This window comes from Orycteropus afer, unplaced genomic scaffold, assembly GCF_000298275.1.
Source record: "Orycteropus afer afer isolate SDZICR_OR568_19922 unplaced genomic scaffold, OryAfe1.0 scaffold00013, whole genome shotgun sequence".
NCBI classification, from domain to species: Eukaryota; Metazoa; Chordata; class Mammalia; order Tubulidentata; family Orycteropodidae; genus Orycteropus; species Orycteropus afer.
This window is the reverse complement of record NW_006921600.1, coordinates 2,270,032-2,290,294: the sequence shown is the minus strand read 5'-3', so window position 1 is coordinate 2,290,294 and position 20,263 is coordinate 2,270,032. Positions and strand designations below refer to the sequence as shown.

General features: G+C 37.2%; 1 protein-coding gene across 1 annotated transcript in view; it reads right to left on the bottom strand.

Annotated features, from left to right (window-relative positions):
• GPATCH2 (G-patch domain containing 2) overlaps nucleotides 1-20,263 on the bottom strand; it is a 283,303-nt gene that overhangs the window by 51,004 nt on the left and 212,036 nt on the right. The window contains exons 7-8 of the mRNA XM_007952496.2: nucleotides 17,984-18,023; nucleotides 10,724-10,794 (exon numbers count right to left, since the gene is read on the bottom strand). Coding sequence (XP_007950687.1) covers nucleotides 10,724-10,794; nucleotides 17,984-18,023 — 111 coding nt within the window. The remainder of the gene's footprint in view (nucleotides 1-10,723; nucleotides 10,795-17,983; nucleotides 18,024-20,263) is intronic.

The window sequence follows — 20,263 nt, the reverse complement described above, 5'->3', positions numbered from 1 at the left end:
AGGTGGATGGTAATGTACCAAACAGTGTTTCTTTGCTATTCATAAGGTTTTCCCTGGCCAATTCTTTCAGTATATTACTTTATACAAATAATGATTGTTTAAATTGATATATATATATATCGTTATTAATTTACTGGCTCAGCATTTCATTCTTAGACCTTCCTTCGGAGATCATTTTTCTTGAAATACATCCATTAAAATTCTTCTAGCAAAGATTTGTTAGTAATAAACGTACTTAGTTTTTGAAAATCTTAAAATGTCCTCACTTCATCTTCATACATGAAAGATGGTTTTCTAGGTGAACAGTATATTTTCTCTCAGTATTAAAAACAAAAAAAACAAATGATTTTCAAACCAGAAACAATAATTCACTGCCGTCAAGTCGGATTCCACTCATAGCGACCCCTTCTTGGGTTTCCGAGAAGAAGATTGCCCCATCTTCCTTCCAAGGAGTGGCTGGTGGGTTTGAAATGCCAGCCTTCTGGTTAGCAGTCAAATGCATTAGGCACTATGCCACCAGAGCTCTCTTAGTATACTGAAAATAATTCCACCATCTTCTGGTTTTCACTGTTGCTACTAAACATTTGTTACATAGCTGTCATTTTCTTTGAAGATAATTCACCCTTTCTCTCTGGATTCTTTCAGGATCTTTTCTTTTGTCTTTGATGCACTACAATATTCTGCTCAGTGTGGGTTTCTATTTACTCACTTTGCTTTCTGTATTTTTATCTATGGATTTATAACATCAGTTTTGGGAAGTTTCTGTGAATATGTCAAGAAATATCACTATTTTTCAGCCTCTCTATTCTCCCCATCAAGGATTCTGATTACATGTATCTTACAATCTTCTCTGCTTCTTCACCACTCTTTTGTATTTTCCATCTCCTTTTTCCATGTATTTTTATGCTACACTGGCTTAATTTTTTAGATCTATCTTCTAACTCACTAATTGTTTCAACAATCATATTTCTAACAATAATATTCGGTTCTTTTACAATTCTGCCTTATTATTTTTAATAGCAGTTTGTTTCTTATTTTATTTCTACAAAGTTTCATACATAATTATTATATAATCTATATCTCATTATTTTTTGTATTTGACATACTTAGGATAAATCTATTGTTCATTTTTTTTCTATTGAATATCCCTGATGGTGAATTATTTCATTATATATTGGTCAATTTCTGATTGTCTAAATTAGGGATAGGAGCCATGGTAGTACAGTGGATAAGTGCTTGGCTGCTAGCCAATACATTGGTGGTTTGAACCCACTAGGTGCTCTGTGGAAGAAAGATGTGGCAATCTGCTTCTGTAAAGTACTTCTGTAAAGTAAAGCCTTACATGCCCTATGGTACAGTTCTACCTAATCTTTCAGGGTTACTATGATTCGGAATCAAATTTATGGCAACATGTTTGATTTTAAATTGGGGATGATAGGATTTTCATTTGTTTCTGTAGATAGGGGGAATTCTCAGTCATGATTAATTTATTGTACAACATGGTACTTTAAAGCTATACTGCTTGCTTTGGAATGTTAAACACATAGCTAGTATACTAGCAAAGGAAAGTCATGGGATGTTATGATGTTGCTGAGGTGAGCTAAGGAGCTCTGGGGATGCAGTATTTAAAGCATTTGGCTGCTAACCAAAATGTCAGTGGTTTGAACCCACCAGCCACTCCATGGGTAAAAGATGAGGCAAACCAGCTTTTGTAAAGAAGGTTGCTATGAGTCAGAATCAATTGAATGGCAGTGGGTGTTTTTTTGTTTCGTTTGAGGTCAGTCATCCCATCATTTTAAAAATGGAAATAAACTAAGTGTAAATCTTAGGCAGTAGTTTTCCACAATATTCTGACAAGAAGGGTACCAATTCCAACAATTTCCATCTAAATTGTTTTCAAAAACATCACATGTAAATTTCAAGAAATATATTGCCTAAAACTATAAAGTTGTGGCAAATTCTTTGTATTAAATAGAAAAAAAATAAAATTGGGTAAAAAATAAAAAAATAAGCAAGAACCTAGAAGCACTTTTTTTTAAAAAAAAGAATGCTGTTTTCTCAATCTTTTTTTACATATATGCATTAGGATAAATACATATGTTGTGTTCTCATAACTTATATTATTTAAGTCTGAGGAAAAAAGAGCAACTCTAGAGGGACAGAGACAAGACAGTATTCCGCTAACACACTCCACTTAATCCCTCCTACAATGGAGATTTGGAAAAACCAAGTGAAATGGATAAAAAGAATGATCCTGAATTCTGAGCATCTAAAGAGAGGATAAAGAATTACATTAAGCACTGATTGGAAAGGGAGGTGGAGCAAAGTCAGTGACTGGGGAGAGAAAACAAAGGGGGACTGGTCAAGGCATAACCATTTTAATCACAAATGCATCAGATGGGAATGAGGAGAAGGAAAAAAAAAAAAAAAGTTCACAGAATCACATGGCAACGAGACACAGTATAGATAGATCCGGTGTAAGTCAAGGTAAGCTGAAGCCATGTAAGAGCTGGGAGAGGAACGGGAAGGGAAATGGGTCAGACTTACAGTGGTACAGTCATCTGTGGAGCAAGATGGGAGAAAGAGAGGGGATGAGATAACTCACCACTAATAAACCAAAGGAGGCCTGCTGCTGTCAAGTCAATTCCAACTCACAGAGACCCATTTTGGGACATAGTAGAATGCCTCATGGAGTATCTAGGGTAGAGAATCTTTATGGAGGTGGACTGCCTTATCTTTGTTCCATGGAGCGGCTGGTAGGTTCAAGCTACAGGCCTTTGGTTGACAGCTGAGTGCTTTAACCACTAAACCACAGTCATTGGGGCGGAGGACCTATGTGAGGGGAAAAGCCTGTGTTGGGGCAGATGAAAAAGCTAGGCTCAGAACCATCTCTTGCTTGACTGAATTTCAGTAAGGGCTAGATAAATGGCTATATGTGCCCAGAAGGATGCCAGAACCATGGCAGCAAACTGCAACTGGTGAGCCACGCTCTTTGATTCAAAAAAGTACAGCTTCCTGTTTGACAGGGGAAAAACCTCTTCTTACCATCACCAAACTGGCAGTCAGGGAAGTCCCACCCAGATCCCATGACTATATCCTCTACAGCCTAGCCACCCACAGCAACCCACTCCAGACAGACAGACTCAGGGGCTGTAGCACTGCCTTCCTGGGCTTGCATCAATGGTTGATTTTCTATATACTGAGCACAAGGGGCTCACACCTACGGCCTTATCTCTTAGAAGTGCCCACTTGTGCCAGGCTCCTCTCATTTCTGTGGGTACACGCCCTGGTAGATCAGGGGTTTCCACCATGACTTCTTGCTCCCAGGGCTGTCAGTTGACGATAACTACAAAAGTCCCTTCTTCTCAGTTTATCTTCCCTTTATTTTTTCCTTTTCTTTTTCCCAATTTTTCTTTCTTTTTATCTGTTCATTTTTCTCTTTTCCTCTTCTTCCATTTTCACCAATCTTTCATTGCATCCACACCCCCTTTTCTTTATCTCCTTTTATTTTCTTTTTATCTTTTATTTTTAGTCTATCTTTTTCTCTTTTTCTTCTCTGTGGTTTTCTTTCCTTTTTTTTTTCTCTGCCCCATCCAACAGGAAGAAGACATTAACTCCCCACTAGTCAGTCATAAGGAGCTCTGGTAGCATAGTGTCTAAGACACTTGACTGCTAACCAGAAGGCTGGCAGTTCAAACTCACCAGCCACTCCTCAGAAAGAAGGTTGGGCAATCTACTTCTGTAGTGATACTGTCTCGGAAACCCAAGGAGGGGTCGCTATGAGTTGGGTCCGACTCAACGGCAAAACAACAACAACAATAACAAGTCAGTCATAACTAGTGCAACAACCATGGTACCCAATGGATGAGTACAATCCCAGCGCCTGCACCACAGAATCAATGGCAGCTGGTGGACACACGTGCTCATCCCAACTGCAGGTTCTTTTCACCACAAACAAAGACTACACCCACATTCCCACTAGTTATTCCACTAATCCAGAGACAACTGGGGAATGCCCCAGTGCTGCCAAGCTAACAACCAAAGAAGCACACCTGTAGTACATAGCTAAGAGCTCTGGTAGCATAGTGGCTAAGGCACTTGACTGCTAACCACAAGGCTAGTGGCTCAAACCCACCAGCCACTCCTCAGAAGGAAGGAAGGTAATAACGCCTCGAAAACCCAAGGAGGGGTTACTATGAGTTGAGTCTGACTTGGCACATAACAACAATAACAGTGCATAGCTGGATATAAAGAAAAAAAGCAAAACGACAACAAAAAAAGGTGAAGCACACAAACGAAGACAACAGCTTCAAACTATCTCAGAGACAAGATATAACTTCAATTCAAACAAAGAGACAGGACATAGTGGAAGCAAGTGACAAAAATAAACAAGGAAATCTCCCTGAGAAGAATTCAAAAGATACACACACACACACACACACATATACACGACTTTCCAGGAATTCAAGGAAACCATAAACCGAAGAAAGGAAAAGAAGGCAATACCCTTGAAGAATTCAGGAGAATCATACAAATGCAAAATGACAAAACAAATAGATAATGAGAAATCATACAAAAATAGCAATTAGAAATCCAGAAGATGAACATAAATTTACAGAGATAGATAATACACTGGAAGGACAAAAGAACTGAACTGGCTGAAGTATGCATTTCTCAGCTAGAAGACAAATGCCTTGACACCAGCTTGTCTAAGGAAAGATCATAAAAAAAAAAGAAGAAATATAAAGAAAACCTAAGAGTATATGGGATGATATCAAAAGAAGTAACATACATTTGATTGGAATTCCACAACAAGAGAAGGCAAAAAAACAACAACAACAAAACCTCCAGAGAAAACTGTCAAAGACTTGCTAGCAGAACACTTCCCCAATACAATGAAAGATGAAAAGATATCTATTTAAGAAGCTCAACAAATGCCATACAGGATAGACCCCAAAGAAAATTATGAAGACATATCATAATGAAACTTTCCAAAACCAAAGACAAAGAAAGAATCTTGTGAGCAGGCCAGGAAGAATAAACTTACTTACAAAGGGCAGCCAATAAGACAAAGCTCTAATTTCTCAGCAGAAACTGTAGGCAAGAAAGCAATAGAATGGCATACGTAAAACGTTGAAGGAAAGGAACTGTCATTCAAGAATCATATATACAGCAAAACTGTCCCTTAAATATGATGGTAAAATTAAAATATTGCCAGACAAAAAGAAATTAAGGGAATTTGTAAAAACCAGACCAACCAGACAAGATATGCTAAAAGGAGTCCTTCCAACAGAAAAACAACAATGGAGGACAACAAAGAGAGAGTAAAAAAAAAAAAGATCAAGATGCATGACACCACCACCCAGAAACCAAGCAAGGAAAATAGTTCTCAAAGCTAAAATGAGCTTATAAAATGAAAAATACAGAACCAGAAGAGTCAATCAGATAAACGACACAACTACAAAGCAAATAGAGAGAATAAATGGTATAATCACAAAACTTCCAAATGGAGAAGAGTTTAAGACATAATATTAACATAGAACAGACTATTCCAAATTGAAGGAGGTAAGAAACTACCACAGGATAACCATGAACAAAATTAATAAGCCCTGTAATCAAAATAAGAAAGAAGAAAATCACAAGGACTTAGTAAACACAAAATCAACAATCAAGAAGAAAAAGGAAAGAAAACCTGGTAACAAAAGGAACTCAGCACAGAAAAATATCTGGAACAAAGAAACGACAATAAAAAATACCAAATAATGACAGCAGTAAATTGATACCTAGCATTAATTACCCTGAATGTGAATGGATTAAATGCACCAGTCAAGAGAAAGAGAATGGCAGTCTGTACAAGAAAGGAAGACTCATCAATATGCTGACTACAAAAGACTCACCTTAGACACAAAGATAAAAATAAATTAAAAATCAAGGCATGGAATAAAACATACCAAGCTCATGGCAACCCAAAAAGAGTACGCAGGAGTGGCAATATTAATTTCTGGTAAAATAGGCTTCAACATGAAACCAGCATTAGGGACAAGGAATGACGACAAAAGGGTCAACTGACCAAGAATACAAAACCATAAAAAATAAAGAGTACAAAACCAAAATATATCTACGCACCTAATGCAAGAGCTTCAAAATACATAAAGCAAACATTTAACTGAATTGAAAGGAGGAAAAGACAATTCTACTAGAGTGGAAGAAGGCTTTAACACACCACTTCCGATGAAAGAACAACTAGCAAAAAATTCAATGAAGATTCAGAAAATCTCAACAACACAACCAACCACTTTGACCTCATAGACATACAGAACAATCGACCCAACCAAAACACAATATACATCCTCTTCCAGTGCATATGGATCATTCTCTGGAATAGACCATTTCCTAGGCCACAAAACAAGGCCTCAATAAATTTAAAAATACTGAGATACTACAAAGCATCTTCTTGGATCACAATGCTATAAAATTAGACATCAATAATAAGCAGACTGGAGGGAAAAAAATCAAATAGATGGAAACTGAATAACTCACCATTCAAGAACTACTTGGTAAGTGATGAAATAAAAAAGTTGTTAGAAACAAATAAGAATGAAAACATAACACACCAAAACCTTTAGGACACAGAAAAAGCCATTCTCAGAGGTCTATTGATAGCAAAAAATGCACACATCAATAAAGAAGAAAGTACCAAAATCAGTACCTTAACCTAGTAAGTCCAACAATCAGAAAAAGAGCAGCAAAAGAAGCCTACAGTCTCCAGAATAAAGGAAATGATAAAGATTAAGAAATCAACAAACCACAGGCAAATTTAACTAAGGAAAAGAAGATGCAAATAGCACAAATGAGAAATGAGAAGGGCAACATCGTAACAGAACTAACTAAGATAAAAAGAATAATAGGGTACTATAAAGAACTGTACTCCAATAAATTCAAAATCTAGAAGAAATGGCCAGATTTCTAGAAACACCAAAAACCCAAACCTACTGCCAACAAAGTAGATTCTGATCCATAGTGACCCTCATTGGTTTCAAGGCTGTAAATCTTTACAGACATAGACTGCCTCATCTTTCTTCCACAGAGTAAGTGATGGGCTCAAACCACTGACCTTTTGGTTAGCAACCAAATGCCTTTACCACTACACCATCAGGGTGCTCTAGCTAGAAAAACAAGACCTACCTAAATATAGACTGAGGCAGAAAAGTTGAACAGACCTACAACAACAGAAGAAACTGAGCAAGTCATAAAAAAAAAAAAAAACACAAAAAAACAAAACTCCCCACACACTAAAGTCCTGGAGAATTTTATCAAAAGTTCAGAGAAGAGCTGACACCCAACTTACCCAACCTATTACAAAACATAGAAAAGGACAGAATACTTCCAAATTCATTCTATGAAACAAGCATAATATTGATACCAAAACCAAGTAAAGACACCACTAAAAAGTAAAACTACAGACCAATATACCTAATGAATATAGACGTATAGACATAAGAATCTTCAACAAAATCCTAGACAATAAAATCAAAATCTGTATTTAAAAAAAAAACACACCATGAACAAGTGGGAATGCAAGGATGGCTCAACATCAGAAAAACAATCAATGTAATCTATTACATAAATAAAACAAAGGAAAAGAACCATATAATCATCTCAATTGATGCAGACAAGGCAGTTGATAAAATCCAGCGCCCACTCCGGATAAAAACTCTTAGCAAAATAGGAATAGAAGGGAAATTTCTCAACATAATAAGGGAATATATGCAAAACCAGGGAGCTCTGGTAGCATAGTGGCTAAGACACTTGCCTGCTAACCAGATGGCTGGCGGTTCAAACCCACCAGCCACTCCTCGGAAGGAAGGTTGGGCAATCCTACTTCCGTAGTGATACTGCCTTGGAAACCCAAGGAGGGGTCGCTATGAGTCGGGGCTGACTCGACGGCACATAACAACAACAACAACAACAATGTAAAACCAACAGCCAACATTATTAATCTCAACGGAAAGAGACTCAAAGCATTCCCCTTGCAAATGGGAATGAGACAAGGATGCCCTCTATCTCCACTTCTACTCAACACTGTACTGGAAGTCCTAGCCAGGGCATTAAGGCAAGAAGGAGCAATAAATGACATTCAGATTGGCAAAGTAGTAGTTAAACTATCTCTATTTGCAGATGACATGATCCTATACATAGAAAAACAAAGAGATTCAGCAAGAAAACTGCTGGAACTAATTGAAAGATTCAGCAAATTAGCAGGATACAAGATCAACGTACAAAAATCAGCTGGATTTCTGTCCATCAACAAAGAGATCTCAGAAAAGGAAATAAGGAAAACAATACCATTTACAACAGCTACCAAAAAGATAAAATACTTAGGAATAAATCTTACCAGGGACACGAAAGATCTATACAAAGAAAACTACAAAACACTACTACAAGAAACTATAAGAGACCTACATGAATGAAAGAACATGCCATGTTCATGGATAGGCTGAATACTGTGAAACATCAATACAAACCAAAGCAATATATAAATTCAATGCAATCTGCACCCAAATTCTATAAACAATCCTTAATGACATGGAATAACCAATCATTAATTTTATATGGAAAGGAAAGAGAGCTTGTATAAGCAAAGCACTATTTAAGGAAAAAAAAAAAAGTAGAAGATCTCACAGTTCCCAGTCTCAAAACCAACTATACAGCCACAGCAGTCAGTGATAGCCACATAGACCAGAGCAACAGAACTGAGAATCCAGAAATAGATCCATCCATCTATGGACAGCTGATCTTTGACAAAGTGCAGTAACCCATTCAATGGGGGAGAGAGAGCTCTTTCATAAATAGTGATGGCAAAACTAGATATCCATTTGCAGAAAAATAAAACAAGATCCATACGTTACACCACACATAAAAATGAACTCAAGATGGATTAAATACCAAATGTAAAACCCAAAACTATAAAGTTCATTAAAGATAAAATGGGGCAAATTTTGTTGTTGTTGTTTTCTGCCGTCAAGTCAGACTCGATTCATAGCGACCCCTCTTTGGGTTTCTGAGGCAGTATCACTACGGAAGTAGATTGCCCAACCTTCCTTCTGAGGAGCAGCTAGTGAGTTTGAACCACCAGCCTTCAGCAGTCAAGTGCCTTAGGCACTACACAACCAGAGCTCCCTAGGGGCAAACTTAGAGGCCCTCATTTAGGGCATAAATAGACTATAAAGTGTAAGCCAAAATGTACAAAAAAAAAAAGCTAACTGGGACCTTCTAAAAATTAAATTCTTTCACACATGAAAAGACTTCTCCAAAAGAGTAAAAAGAGAATCTACAGATAGGAAAAAAATGTTTAGCAATTATCCAACAAGGGTCTATCTCTAAAATTTACAGAAAACTTCAACACTTCAACACCAAAAAGACAAACAATTCAACTGACAGATGGGCAACAGACATGGAATGACACTTCACCAAAGAAGATATTCAAGTAGCCAACAAACACATGAACAAGTCGTGATAATTAGCCCATATTGTTGTTGTTGTTATGTGCCATTGAGTTGGCCCCAACTCACAGCGACCCCTTGGGTCTCCGAGGCGGTATCACTACGGAAGTAGTTTGCCCAACCTTCCTTCCGAGGAGTGGCTGGTGGGTTTGAATCACCAGCCTTCTGGTTAGCAGTCAAGTGCGTTAGGCACTATGCCACCAGAGCTCCTTGTTGTTGTTGTTGTTATTTGCCGTCGAGTCGGCCCCGACTCATAGCGACCCCTCCTTGGGTTTCCGAGGCAGTATCACTACGGAAGTAGGATTGCCCAACCTTCCTTCCGAGGAGTGGCTGGTGGATTTGAACCGCCAGCCTTCTGGTGAGCAGTCAAGTGCTTTAGGCACTATGCTACCAGAGCTCCTTCCAGAGCTCCTTAGTGAGATTCAAATCAAAATGACAATGAGGCATCATCTCACCCCAGCCAATAACAGCAAAGTGCAATGAGACAGAAAACAACAAACGCTGATGAGGATACGCAGAGACGGTAATTCTCATCCACTGCTGGTCGCACTATATAATGGTATGACCACTGTGGAAAACGGTATGGAGCTTCCTTAAAAATTTAGAAATAGAAAATCCATTTAATTCAGCAATCCCACTACTTGGAACATGTCCTAAAGAGGTGAGATCCAGGACATAAATAGATAAAGTAGATACATGCACAGCCATGTTCACTACAGCACTATTCACAATAGCAAAGACATGGACAAAAACATGAGAGGAGAGCTATTATCCTGTGGGAACTGTAATCAGTGTTATTAAATAAAATGTGGATTAGTTGTTGAATGTAAAACAAAGCTGCTTTGTAAAACTGCACACAAGTCACAATAAAAAAATTTAAAAAAAGGGATTAAAAAAAGATCAACTCTAGTGTTTTTTAATTTAAAAATAAAATAATTATTCTAAATCCTGATTCTTTACATTAGTATAAGAAAGCAAATTATTCTTTACTTTTTAAAATCCACTCTTTATTCTTCACCATTTTATTTAAATATAAACAAAATAGTATCTTTCTATCCATTATTAATGAACTTGAAATATATTCTAATAAGTATCACATAAAATATTTTAAACAAGCCTTTAAAATCAAAGACAACCAAAGTAGCAATTCACATTTATATATGTATGGAAAAAATGACACATGACTTAATGAGAATTAAATGTGATTCTGAACTGCTTACCTGCTGGCTGTTTTCACAGAACAGTTTTTCTTGTGTCCTCTTTCAGCTCGGTTATCTCTCAGAAGCTGATGCTACACAAAGTGTTAAGACAAAGATGTAGAAACAGAGATATTTTCATTATATCATTCTGCAAGTAGAAAAACATTCTCATTCAAATGGACCCTAAGAGTTTACTTGCATTACTTTTTTCTACTGGTTTCTCCTAACAGAAACACTACTACCTTTGCTAGAGATGTCAATGTTGTCCTGCAAAACTGCTAGGAAGAGCTGGCTACTGAGTGTTTTGTTCATAGTTCAACTGGTCTCATAGACAGTTAATATACAGCCTGGTCCTGGAGGGCTAGACCTCATTCTAATCCTTGTATACATCCATGAGGTTTTTTTTTTTTTTTTAAAAAAAAGCCTTGTCAACTACACCGATATAAACAAGCTAACAGTATTTCCTCTGTCCATACTGGCCAAACAAGGAAAAGGAACACACTTAAAACATTCTTTTTCAAAGAAATTATTGGCTTGGAAATACATAATTACAAAATATATGTATTTCATTTCTTCCTCAAAATGGCTTAGCATCCATTTCCCTTCACACTTGCTTTACCCTAACTAATTAGAAAGACAAAAACAAATAGTCAATACTCTTTACTACGTGTTCACTCAAACAGTAGCTTATCTTATTTATGCAGAAATATGATTATATGCGAGACTAGTTTAAGAAGTAGTTGTGTAGCATATTAGAATTTAACACTAAAAAAGTAAAAGTCTTAGAAATAGTAACACAGGATAGATTTTGGTTCTAATCCCAACTGTGCTAGTAACTAACAAGTCATAAATTCCAGTAACATCATGTACAAGCTTAGATGAAGTACTTAACCTCTCTAAATCCCAGTTTCCATCTGTAAAATGGGGATAACGATAATATCCACCTATAAGGCTGCTGAAGTAAAAAAGATCTCTGTGACTGGCCTTGAGAAAATGCTAAGAAAACAACTCAAATGCTACAATTATGACTATTATCATCATTATAAGTAGTGAGCATGGGTATCAGTGGGTACTGTCTGAACAGTATTAATACCAATAACCTTCAGTGAAAGGCAACTATTTCGAGCTACTTAATGACATCATTTAGAATCTCTTAATTAGCATCATTTGGCTATCTTTGAGAAGGAATGGACCTTATTCACCAAGAATGTGGTTAGATCATTCTTGAATAAGGTCCGTTCTTAAAACAATGATTTAAATGAGTACACGTTAAATTTCTCTTAAATATACACTCCTCTCCATCCTTACTTCATGATCCTAATCCAGACCATCATTTTCTCTCACCTGTTACAGTTTCCTAAATTGCCTTCCTGCCTCCACAGTTGCTCCTATCTAATTCATTCTCCACACTGCTGCCAAAGTGATCTTTCTAAAATGTAGATCTGATTGTATCACTCACTTTCTTAAAAACTCTTCAGTAATTTCCTTTTCTTCTTCAGATTAAGCCCCAAATCTTATAGATGGCTTTCATGGCCCTTCATAATTTGATGATCTCTAAATATGCAATTTATTATGCTTACTCCGTCACTCCCAACCAAACCCCCTTACCTCTAAATTATGTACCCCAGCCATATTGAACATTTTAGTTTGAGGTGCATACCATGTTCCTATTCACCTCTGGCCCTTTGCTATATTATTCAATCTGATTCCATTTCCAGGGTCCTGGACAGTGTCTGGAACCTTTTTAGTGCTCAATAAATATTTGTTGAATGAATAAATGAGATAAGGAAATGGGGAGTGAGATTTGGTATCTGATATGCAGCTGAAGCCATATCTCATTATTACTACTTATAGGAAATAGCACCCATTTATCTTAAGTCCATTAATCTGAAAGTGTTTCAATTTAGAAACACTTCATACCATGAACACTAAATTGTTTCTGAAAATTAAAAAAAGAAATTAATTACTTTGGCACTTCTAGGTCTAGTACCTTTCTTAAAAAAATATATACAAACCAACATTTGTGACACAGATAGCTAGAGATAACGTAATGAAATCTCTGTATAACTTAAATAAATAACTTTCCTAATTTTAAAAGACAGATATTTGAATACTAATTCTATACTTCTGTTAAAATAGTTAAAACAAAGAACTGAAAATCTAAAACGCAATGTCCTAAATAAGAACTGAATAGTTTATTTTTCAAATACAACTATAATGACCAAAATAAATATTGTTGTTGTTGTTGTTATGTGCCGTCGAATCAGACCCAACTCATAGCGACCCCTCCTTGTGTTTCCAAGGCATTATCACTACGGAAGTGGATTGCCCAACCTTCCTTCCGCTGTGGCACTGTGGTGAAGGCATTAGGCTGCTAACCTAATTAGGCAGTTCGAATAGCTGCTGCATGGGAGGAAGATGAAGCAATCTACTTTCACAAAGTTTTACATCCTTGGAAACCCAGTGGGGATAGTTGTAAGTCAGAATTGACTCGGTAGCAATGGTTTTAGATTTTGGTTTTAATATAAATATTAGGCTGGGTAATTCACTGAAAGGCCACCACCCAGACAAAACTGAATGAGATAGCACATTCTCTGAACTGTAATGTTAAACTTCCTTTTATTAGGCTCAATGAGGAACTGTTCTCCTCCTCAAATTTGTAGTTCTAATGGTCTTTGTACAGAAAAACAGACAAATATTGGAACTTAATACAATGCACCTATACCAAAACCAAACCACAGAATTTATCTTTTTTACCAATATTATTATGTTACCTTTGTAACTTTAAAGGCAAACTTAGATAAAAATATAGACTTTTATCTCTGGGTCATGAATCTGATGAGTTAATATTTGATCCTTCATCCTTTCATGGGTTGAAATAGAAAATTTAATCTAGACTGTTGCAGTGTAGTGAATTACTTAGTATGGCTTTTCTACCCATAAGTCATTGTAAACTCAGTGGTGGAATGAGCAACTGAGGAGCTCCTGACTGTAAATGTTATCCACGTGGAGTATTTCTGTTGGGCGTGGCACAATATGATGTTCTGGGAGGTCCCCACTCTCTCTCACGTGCTTAGAGTTCTGATGCTATGATTGGCTAGTTTGACCACCCTGCTGGGCTCAAAAGGAGGCCTCCTGGAGGCAGAACTCTCTGACTGCTGGTTGAGGAAGACTTGCTGCCAAAAGAGACATGCACCCCTGAAAGAGACACGTGATGCTGGGAAAGAGATGCAAGAGACATGCATTGCTGAGTGAGATACTGAGGGACCAGCACTGCTGGGAAAGAGACTGTGAGAGACTGTTGGCTGAGGGACCGTGGGCTGGGAGAGAGACTGAGTGTTCTTCCTGAACTTGAGTTGTAGCCTGGTGCTTCCCTAATAAACCCTGTAATCTGTGAGTTCTGTGTGGTCACTGCAGCGAATTATCGAACCCAGGAGAGAGGTGGTGGGTGCTTTGGGAGGAAAGGTTGGAGAAAGGGCTGGAGGGAGGCAGCATGTCTGGCCTGGCAGGAATAGGCCTTGGGTTGCTGATGGTAATCCTGTCTTCCTCTTGCGGGATTAGAGGAGGTCAGAATATGTGGCCTCCCTACCCTTTTTGTAAATGTTATAAGAACAATACAAACATATGATTTTATTCAAAACAGATCCAAAATGTTTCTCCTGTGCTCCAAAGTACTACAGGGGGAGGCGGAGAGGAAAAAAGGATATTGGGTCATAAATTCCCAATAAAAAAAGGCACCCTGCTCTAATAAGAAAGGGTATTTCATCAGGTTTTAAGAAACTCTTCTTATTGTCAACTTTTCTGTCTCCTTGGACTCCTATCAGTGTTACAAGTGACATCACTTCTCAAGGTTCTGACTCTAATAAAGTCAAATCTAATTAAAAATAAAACTTCTGAATATGGTGTGAAATGCTTCTTACTTTCCAACTTTCAGGCTGCTGGACTTAGGCCAAACAGAGATACAATTCCCTTATTAGTGACCTGTAGATGTATATTTAAAATATGTCTCATATAAGAATTACATTAAAAGCCAAACACAAAACCTAGTCCAATATGATGTTTGCAAGCGGCATATAATTTAAGAACACCATTTTTTGTGTATAATGATTTTGGCTGTTCTAGAAAGTGTGCAAGAATTTCTGTGGCTATTCGTGATATTTTTGCAAGATTTATTAAAAGTCTCAGATCCCAAATGTAAGAACAAAGAGCAGAATTCTTATTCCACAGGAATCATCTCTTCACTACATCACAGTCCTAAAGCATTCCAGCTCAGGATTGTGTCAGTTTTCAGATGTCTCCTTGAATGTCTACAAAATGAGTTCAGATCTCTTCACACTTTGCTTCTCAGTGTCTTCAACCTTAAAAGAAGAACTAAGTACTTTAAACTATGAACTATGACTCCTTTAGATACTTGTACATTCAGTCAAAATGGCAAACTGTAGGATGTTCAAGAAGACAAAGCCTTCAAATTAAAAAAAAATGCCAGGAAAAAAAACACAGGATGGTCATATAGCTACCTCTCCTTCTTCTCTTCTACCCCGGCACAGACTCTCATATTTCTACTTTGTGGTCTCCATAGTGAAAACCTCTCTACAGTTTTCTCAAACATGTATCAATACCAATGTATCAATTACAATTAATGACTGGTTTCGCCACGTTGGGCCTATAACCACATGAGGGAAAAGGCTATGTTGTTTCATGTAAAAATCTTTAACATCTAGCATAGTTCCCAACAGATAATAAAAGGAATGGTCACTACACACAGATTGGAAAAGGGGATTAGCACTAAAGAAGAGACAACAGGAAGGGGTAGGATTTCAAAGAAGTTGAGTTAATATTATTATCATTTCTCTATGTTGACAAGTTGGTATGGGAGATCATGCATGCTTTCATCATTCATTCAATAATATATTGTAACAGTTTATATTTCTTCATTGTCTTGCACTTCATCATCTGAACCTAGGTTTAGCCAATACTTTACTGTACTGTAATCATTGTCAATAGTTAGGTCTAAGTTGAACAAAGGCATTATTATCCCTCAAAATAGAAAATATGTCTATTTGTATACATATATATTTATTAACAAGTTGTCTAGTCAAAATAAAAACTTGTGATGGCATATCAAAGTTGAAGTAAAAGGCTAATGTAAAAATACCAAAAAAACCAAACCCATAGTCATGACGTTGATCCCAACTCACAACAAGCCTACTGGAAAGAGTAAAACTGCCCAGTAAGGTTTCCAAGCCTGCAAATCTTTACAGAAACAGACTGCCTCATCTTTTTCCTAAGGAGCGGCTGGTGGATTTAAACTGCTGACCTTTTGGTTGGCAGCCAAGCCCTTTAACCCCCGTGCCACCATGTAAGATGTTGTTGTTGTTATGTGCCGTCGAGTCGGACCCGACTCATAGCAACCCCTCCTTGGGTTTCTGAGGCAATATCACTACGGAAGTAGATTGCCCAACCTTACTTTCAAGGAGTGGCTGGTGGGTTTGATCCGCCAGCCTTCTGGTTAGCAGTCAAGTGCCTTAGGCACTATGCTACCAGAGCTCCCCAATGTAAGATATTAGCTATTAGTTAATCTTTAGCTGCAAGTAAGCTTGGTTGCAAACAACCAAGTATACTGTAGTCTAAATTACAAATTCATAACATCACTTCAGTATTTATCAAATTCTGAATGGGAGAAAATGAGCTTCATAAAAATTGTATTTTGAGAAAAATACATCCTCATGTAATCAGCTACTAGGAGCAGAGTCTCATCGTAGATAGTAGAGTTCATCATAGTATACACAGGATATGAATTATATGAGAAAGCAAAAGTTTAACTTTTGCATTCCGTATAATAAATTGATAAACATATCACAGATGTAATTTCTCTTAGACTAGTTAATTTCCAAATGTATATAAATAGTATTACATATTTCATTATTAATGTGAGAATTATCTTTAAAAAGGCAAATCACTATCATGGAAAAAGGCAAGTTTACCAAAAAAATCATTAAAACTAAATTCACAACATATTTTTATTTTATTATGCTAATGGCTGCTAAGAAATATAATTTATAATGAAGTATTTTGCACCTTATTTTTATAAGTAAAAGGAACTATGGTATATGCAAGCCACTGCTAACTTGCTATCCAGCTTAAGAAATAAAACATCACCAATATTACAATGTAACCAATTAACATTACCTTGAACAAGCCCCTCCCTACACACCTCCCTCCCGCCACCCCTGAGAAATCAACCTTTCTGGTTGGGGATTTATCATTTCCATGCATTTTAAAGGTGAACTTTCTTAAGTATATGATTTTTGGCTCACTGAAAAAATAAGTTTTATAATTGATAATGAAAAAAGGAAGTTTTGCTAAGCTAGTAGATTCAAGGGAGCTCTGGTGGTGTAGTGCCTAAGGCATTTGACGGCTAACCAGAAGGCTGGCGGTTCAAACCTACCAGCCACTCCTGGGAAGGAAGATTGGGCAATCTACTTCTGTCGTGATACTGCCTTGGAAAACCAAGGAGAGGGACAAAAAACCAGACTACTTATTTCATATGTAAAGTTAACTGAAATGAATGTCAAGTTCTTGCTAAGTACACTAATCATTGTGCTGCCATGCATACTAATGAGAGAATAAAAAAGAAAAAAAAAAACTCATCTAGAAATATAATGTAAACTTGTTGGGAAAAAAAAAAATTGCCACCTTCTAAACTTCAAGGGAGCTCTGGTAGCATAGTGGCTAAAGCACTTGACTGCTAACCAGAAGGCTGGCGGTTCAAACCCACTAGCCACTCCTCGGAAGGAAAGTTGGGCAATCCTACTTCCGTAGTGATACTGCCTTGGAAACCCAAGGAGGGGTCGCTATGAGTCGGGGTCGACTCGACGGCACATAACAACAACAACAACAAACTTCAAAGAAAAATATTGTCTCTTGCTGGCTGATCTTATAGTTTCTAGAAATCAATTTCTTAAGCATATTTATTATTTTGATAGCTTAACTTTTTGATAAATCAATATAAATACTGAAGTCTGACAAATAATTGTGTTCTAGAGTACTCCCACAGAGGTCAAATGCGTGACTGAGGAAGGTGGCAGTGAAGGAGAGCTCTGATGCTTATCGAGGACTGTTCATTTAAGCAGTGTATTAAGCAATGCACAATTAACTCCTTTTAAAATAAACTGAGGATTTATATCCTTTCTCATAAAGCTGATCTACTACCCTGAAGGGGGACAGTTAAATATTTGAAAAAGCCTGAGTAACTTCCTTTGGGATTAGAATGTTTCTTACCTGGCCATGCTCTGTCCTAGCCCCAGGGCTAAACCAATGGCTGCAGAGGAAAGAGATCAGGAGTTAGCGAGAACCTAAGTGTGTGTGATCACATGAACAATCTGCACGTGCTGTAAGAAATTTATTCTTCCGAGCACTAGAGCCTTAAACATGCTTTATTCTAATAGATATTTCATATAATTCTAGACTTACACCAATTTAGACAGAAATCTAAGAGTGCTCATAACCCAGTAATTTTCAATTTAATAAGCAAACTGAGTAAGAATTACATTTCCATTTAATTATGGTAACATAAACTGCTGGGACTGTGTTCATTTTATGAATCAATTCTGGTTATAAAATGTACAAATGCTATCATTTACCACAACTTAATTACAGCATCATTACAACAAATTATGACTTTTTTTGATTGGTGGAGTTTTTAAAAAAGCTTAATCTACAAGAATATTTTATCTTTCTGGCTATGGTCCCATGAACAAACACACAAAAGCCCTTGATGTGAGTTCTGAAGCATAAGATGAAGGTACCTTGGACCTATTCCTTCCACAGTTAAAATAACCTGAATTTTGGCTGACAACAAGTTCAACAACAGCATTAAATATATAGAAGTCACTGTATACTTGTAGCTTTCCCACCCATACTGTGTCCTGCCCTACCAGGCCCACCCCACATTGCTTCATAAACCTGTTGTTGTTGTTATGTGCTGTCGAGTCGGACCCAACTCATAGCGACCTTGTCTTGGGTTTCCGAGGCAGTATCACTACGCAAGTAGATTGCCCCATGTTAATACTGACCTATCTGTAATACCTTTTCTCTGGGGACTGCTATCATTAGCTGTTCGCCCAGACCTGTGGCAGTATTCTGCCTAAAAATTTGATTGTAAACATCAAGGACTAAGAAAATGAGAGGCAAAGTGAAGATTAACTACCAAAAATCCACAATCACAGGGAATAATACCATCATTACAATTAATGTTTTTATCCTTATTGCTATTTCAAAACAACCAGTGAATTACCAATATGTACCAAGCATTCTTTAGGCATTTATTATGATCCATATAAAAATACCACAAAATAATGTTACTCTCATGTTCCAGACATAGAACCAAAAGCTTAGATGTTACGTTACTTGCCTAAGGTGTACTTTCACCATACCATGTTGCAGAAGAGCAAACAGCTTACACTGCAACAACATTTCGTGGAAACATGTAAAACTCTGCAGTACTATGACCTGGGAATAAACAGCCTCTATAACAAAAGGATTTGTCTATAGTCTTACTGGAACATTTCTCAACCTCATGGACAGTGATGCTCCTTGACAAGTCAGATTTCACCACTGATGTAGGAATGGACACTTACCTGTATAAGTAAATTACACCTGGGTTAATCACTAATTAATTAACTAAAGACAAATCATTCACTGCAGTTCCTCTGACATTTGAATAACATATTCCCCTCTCTCTGTAGATTGTATCTTTTTCTCTTCTCGTGAATATTTATTGTGTTTTAGGTGAAAGTTTACACAGCAAATTGGGTTCCCATTTAACATTTTTTGTATGGATTGTTCCAAGTCATTGATTACAATTCTCACAATGTGTCACCATTCTCATTATTTCCATTCTGTTTGTTCTGCTTCCATTTATCTAGCTTCCCTGCCCCTTCTGGTCTTTTCTTCTTTGCTTTTGGGTACATGTTAACTTTTTTGTTTTATACAGTTGAGTAATGGAGCACTTTCTTCACAGTGATATTGTTTATTTCATAAGCCAACCTATATTTGGTTGACAGACCTCAGGAGTAGGTTCAGTTCCAAGATAAAAATATATCATAGGACAATACTCTCAGGGGTTTTTCTAGTCTTTATCAGTCCAGGAAGTCTGGTCTCTCTTCTTTTTTTTATTGGGGTATGAGTGAAAGTTTACAGAAAAAATTCACCTTCCATACAGCAGTTCATACACACCTTGTCTTGGATTGACTGCAATCTCCCACAAATACAACAGCTCTCCTCCCACTTCCTCCCATAGAGACATCTTCCCTGTGTCCTTCCCTATCACCTACTCTTGGCCCTCACACTGTCACCCTGTGCATACACAGCCTTTCTATTCTCCCATGATTGATCTCTTCAAGGAGTGTGTCCACATAATGTAAATGTTCAGCTCATATGCCGTCTTCTGTTTGGCTTGGAAGCCACAGAATTGGGTTCAATTCCAGATGTGAAGGGCAACTAGAGGCCATAGTCTCAGATGTTCAACCAGGCTCAATCAGACCAGCAAACCTGGTCCAT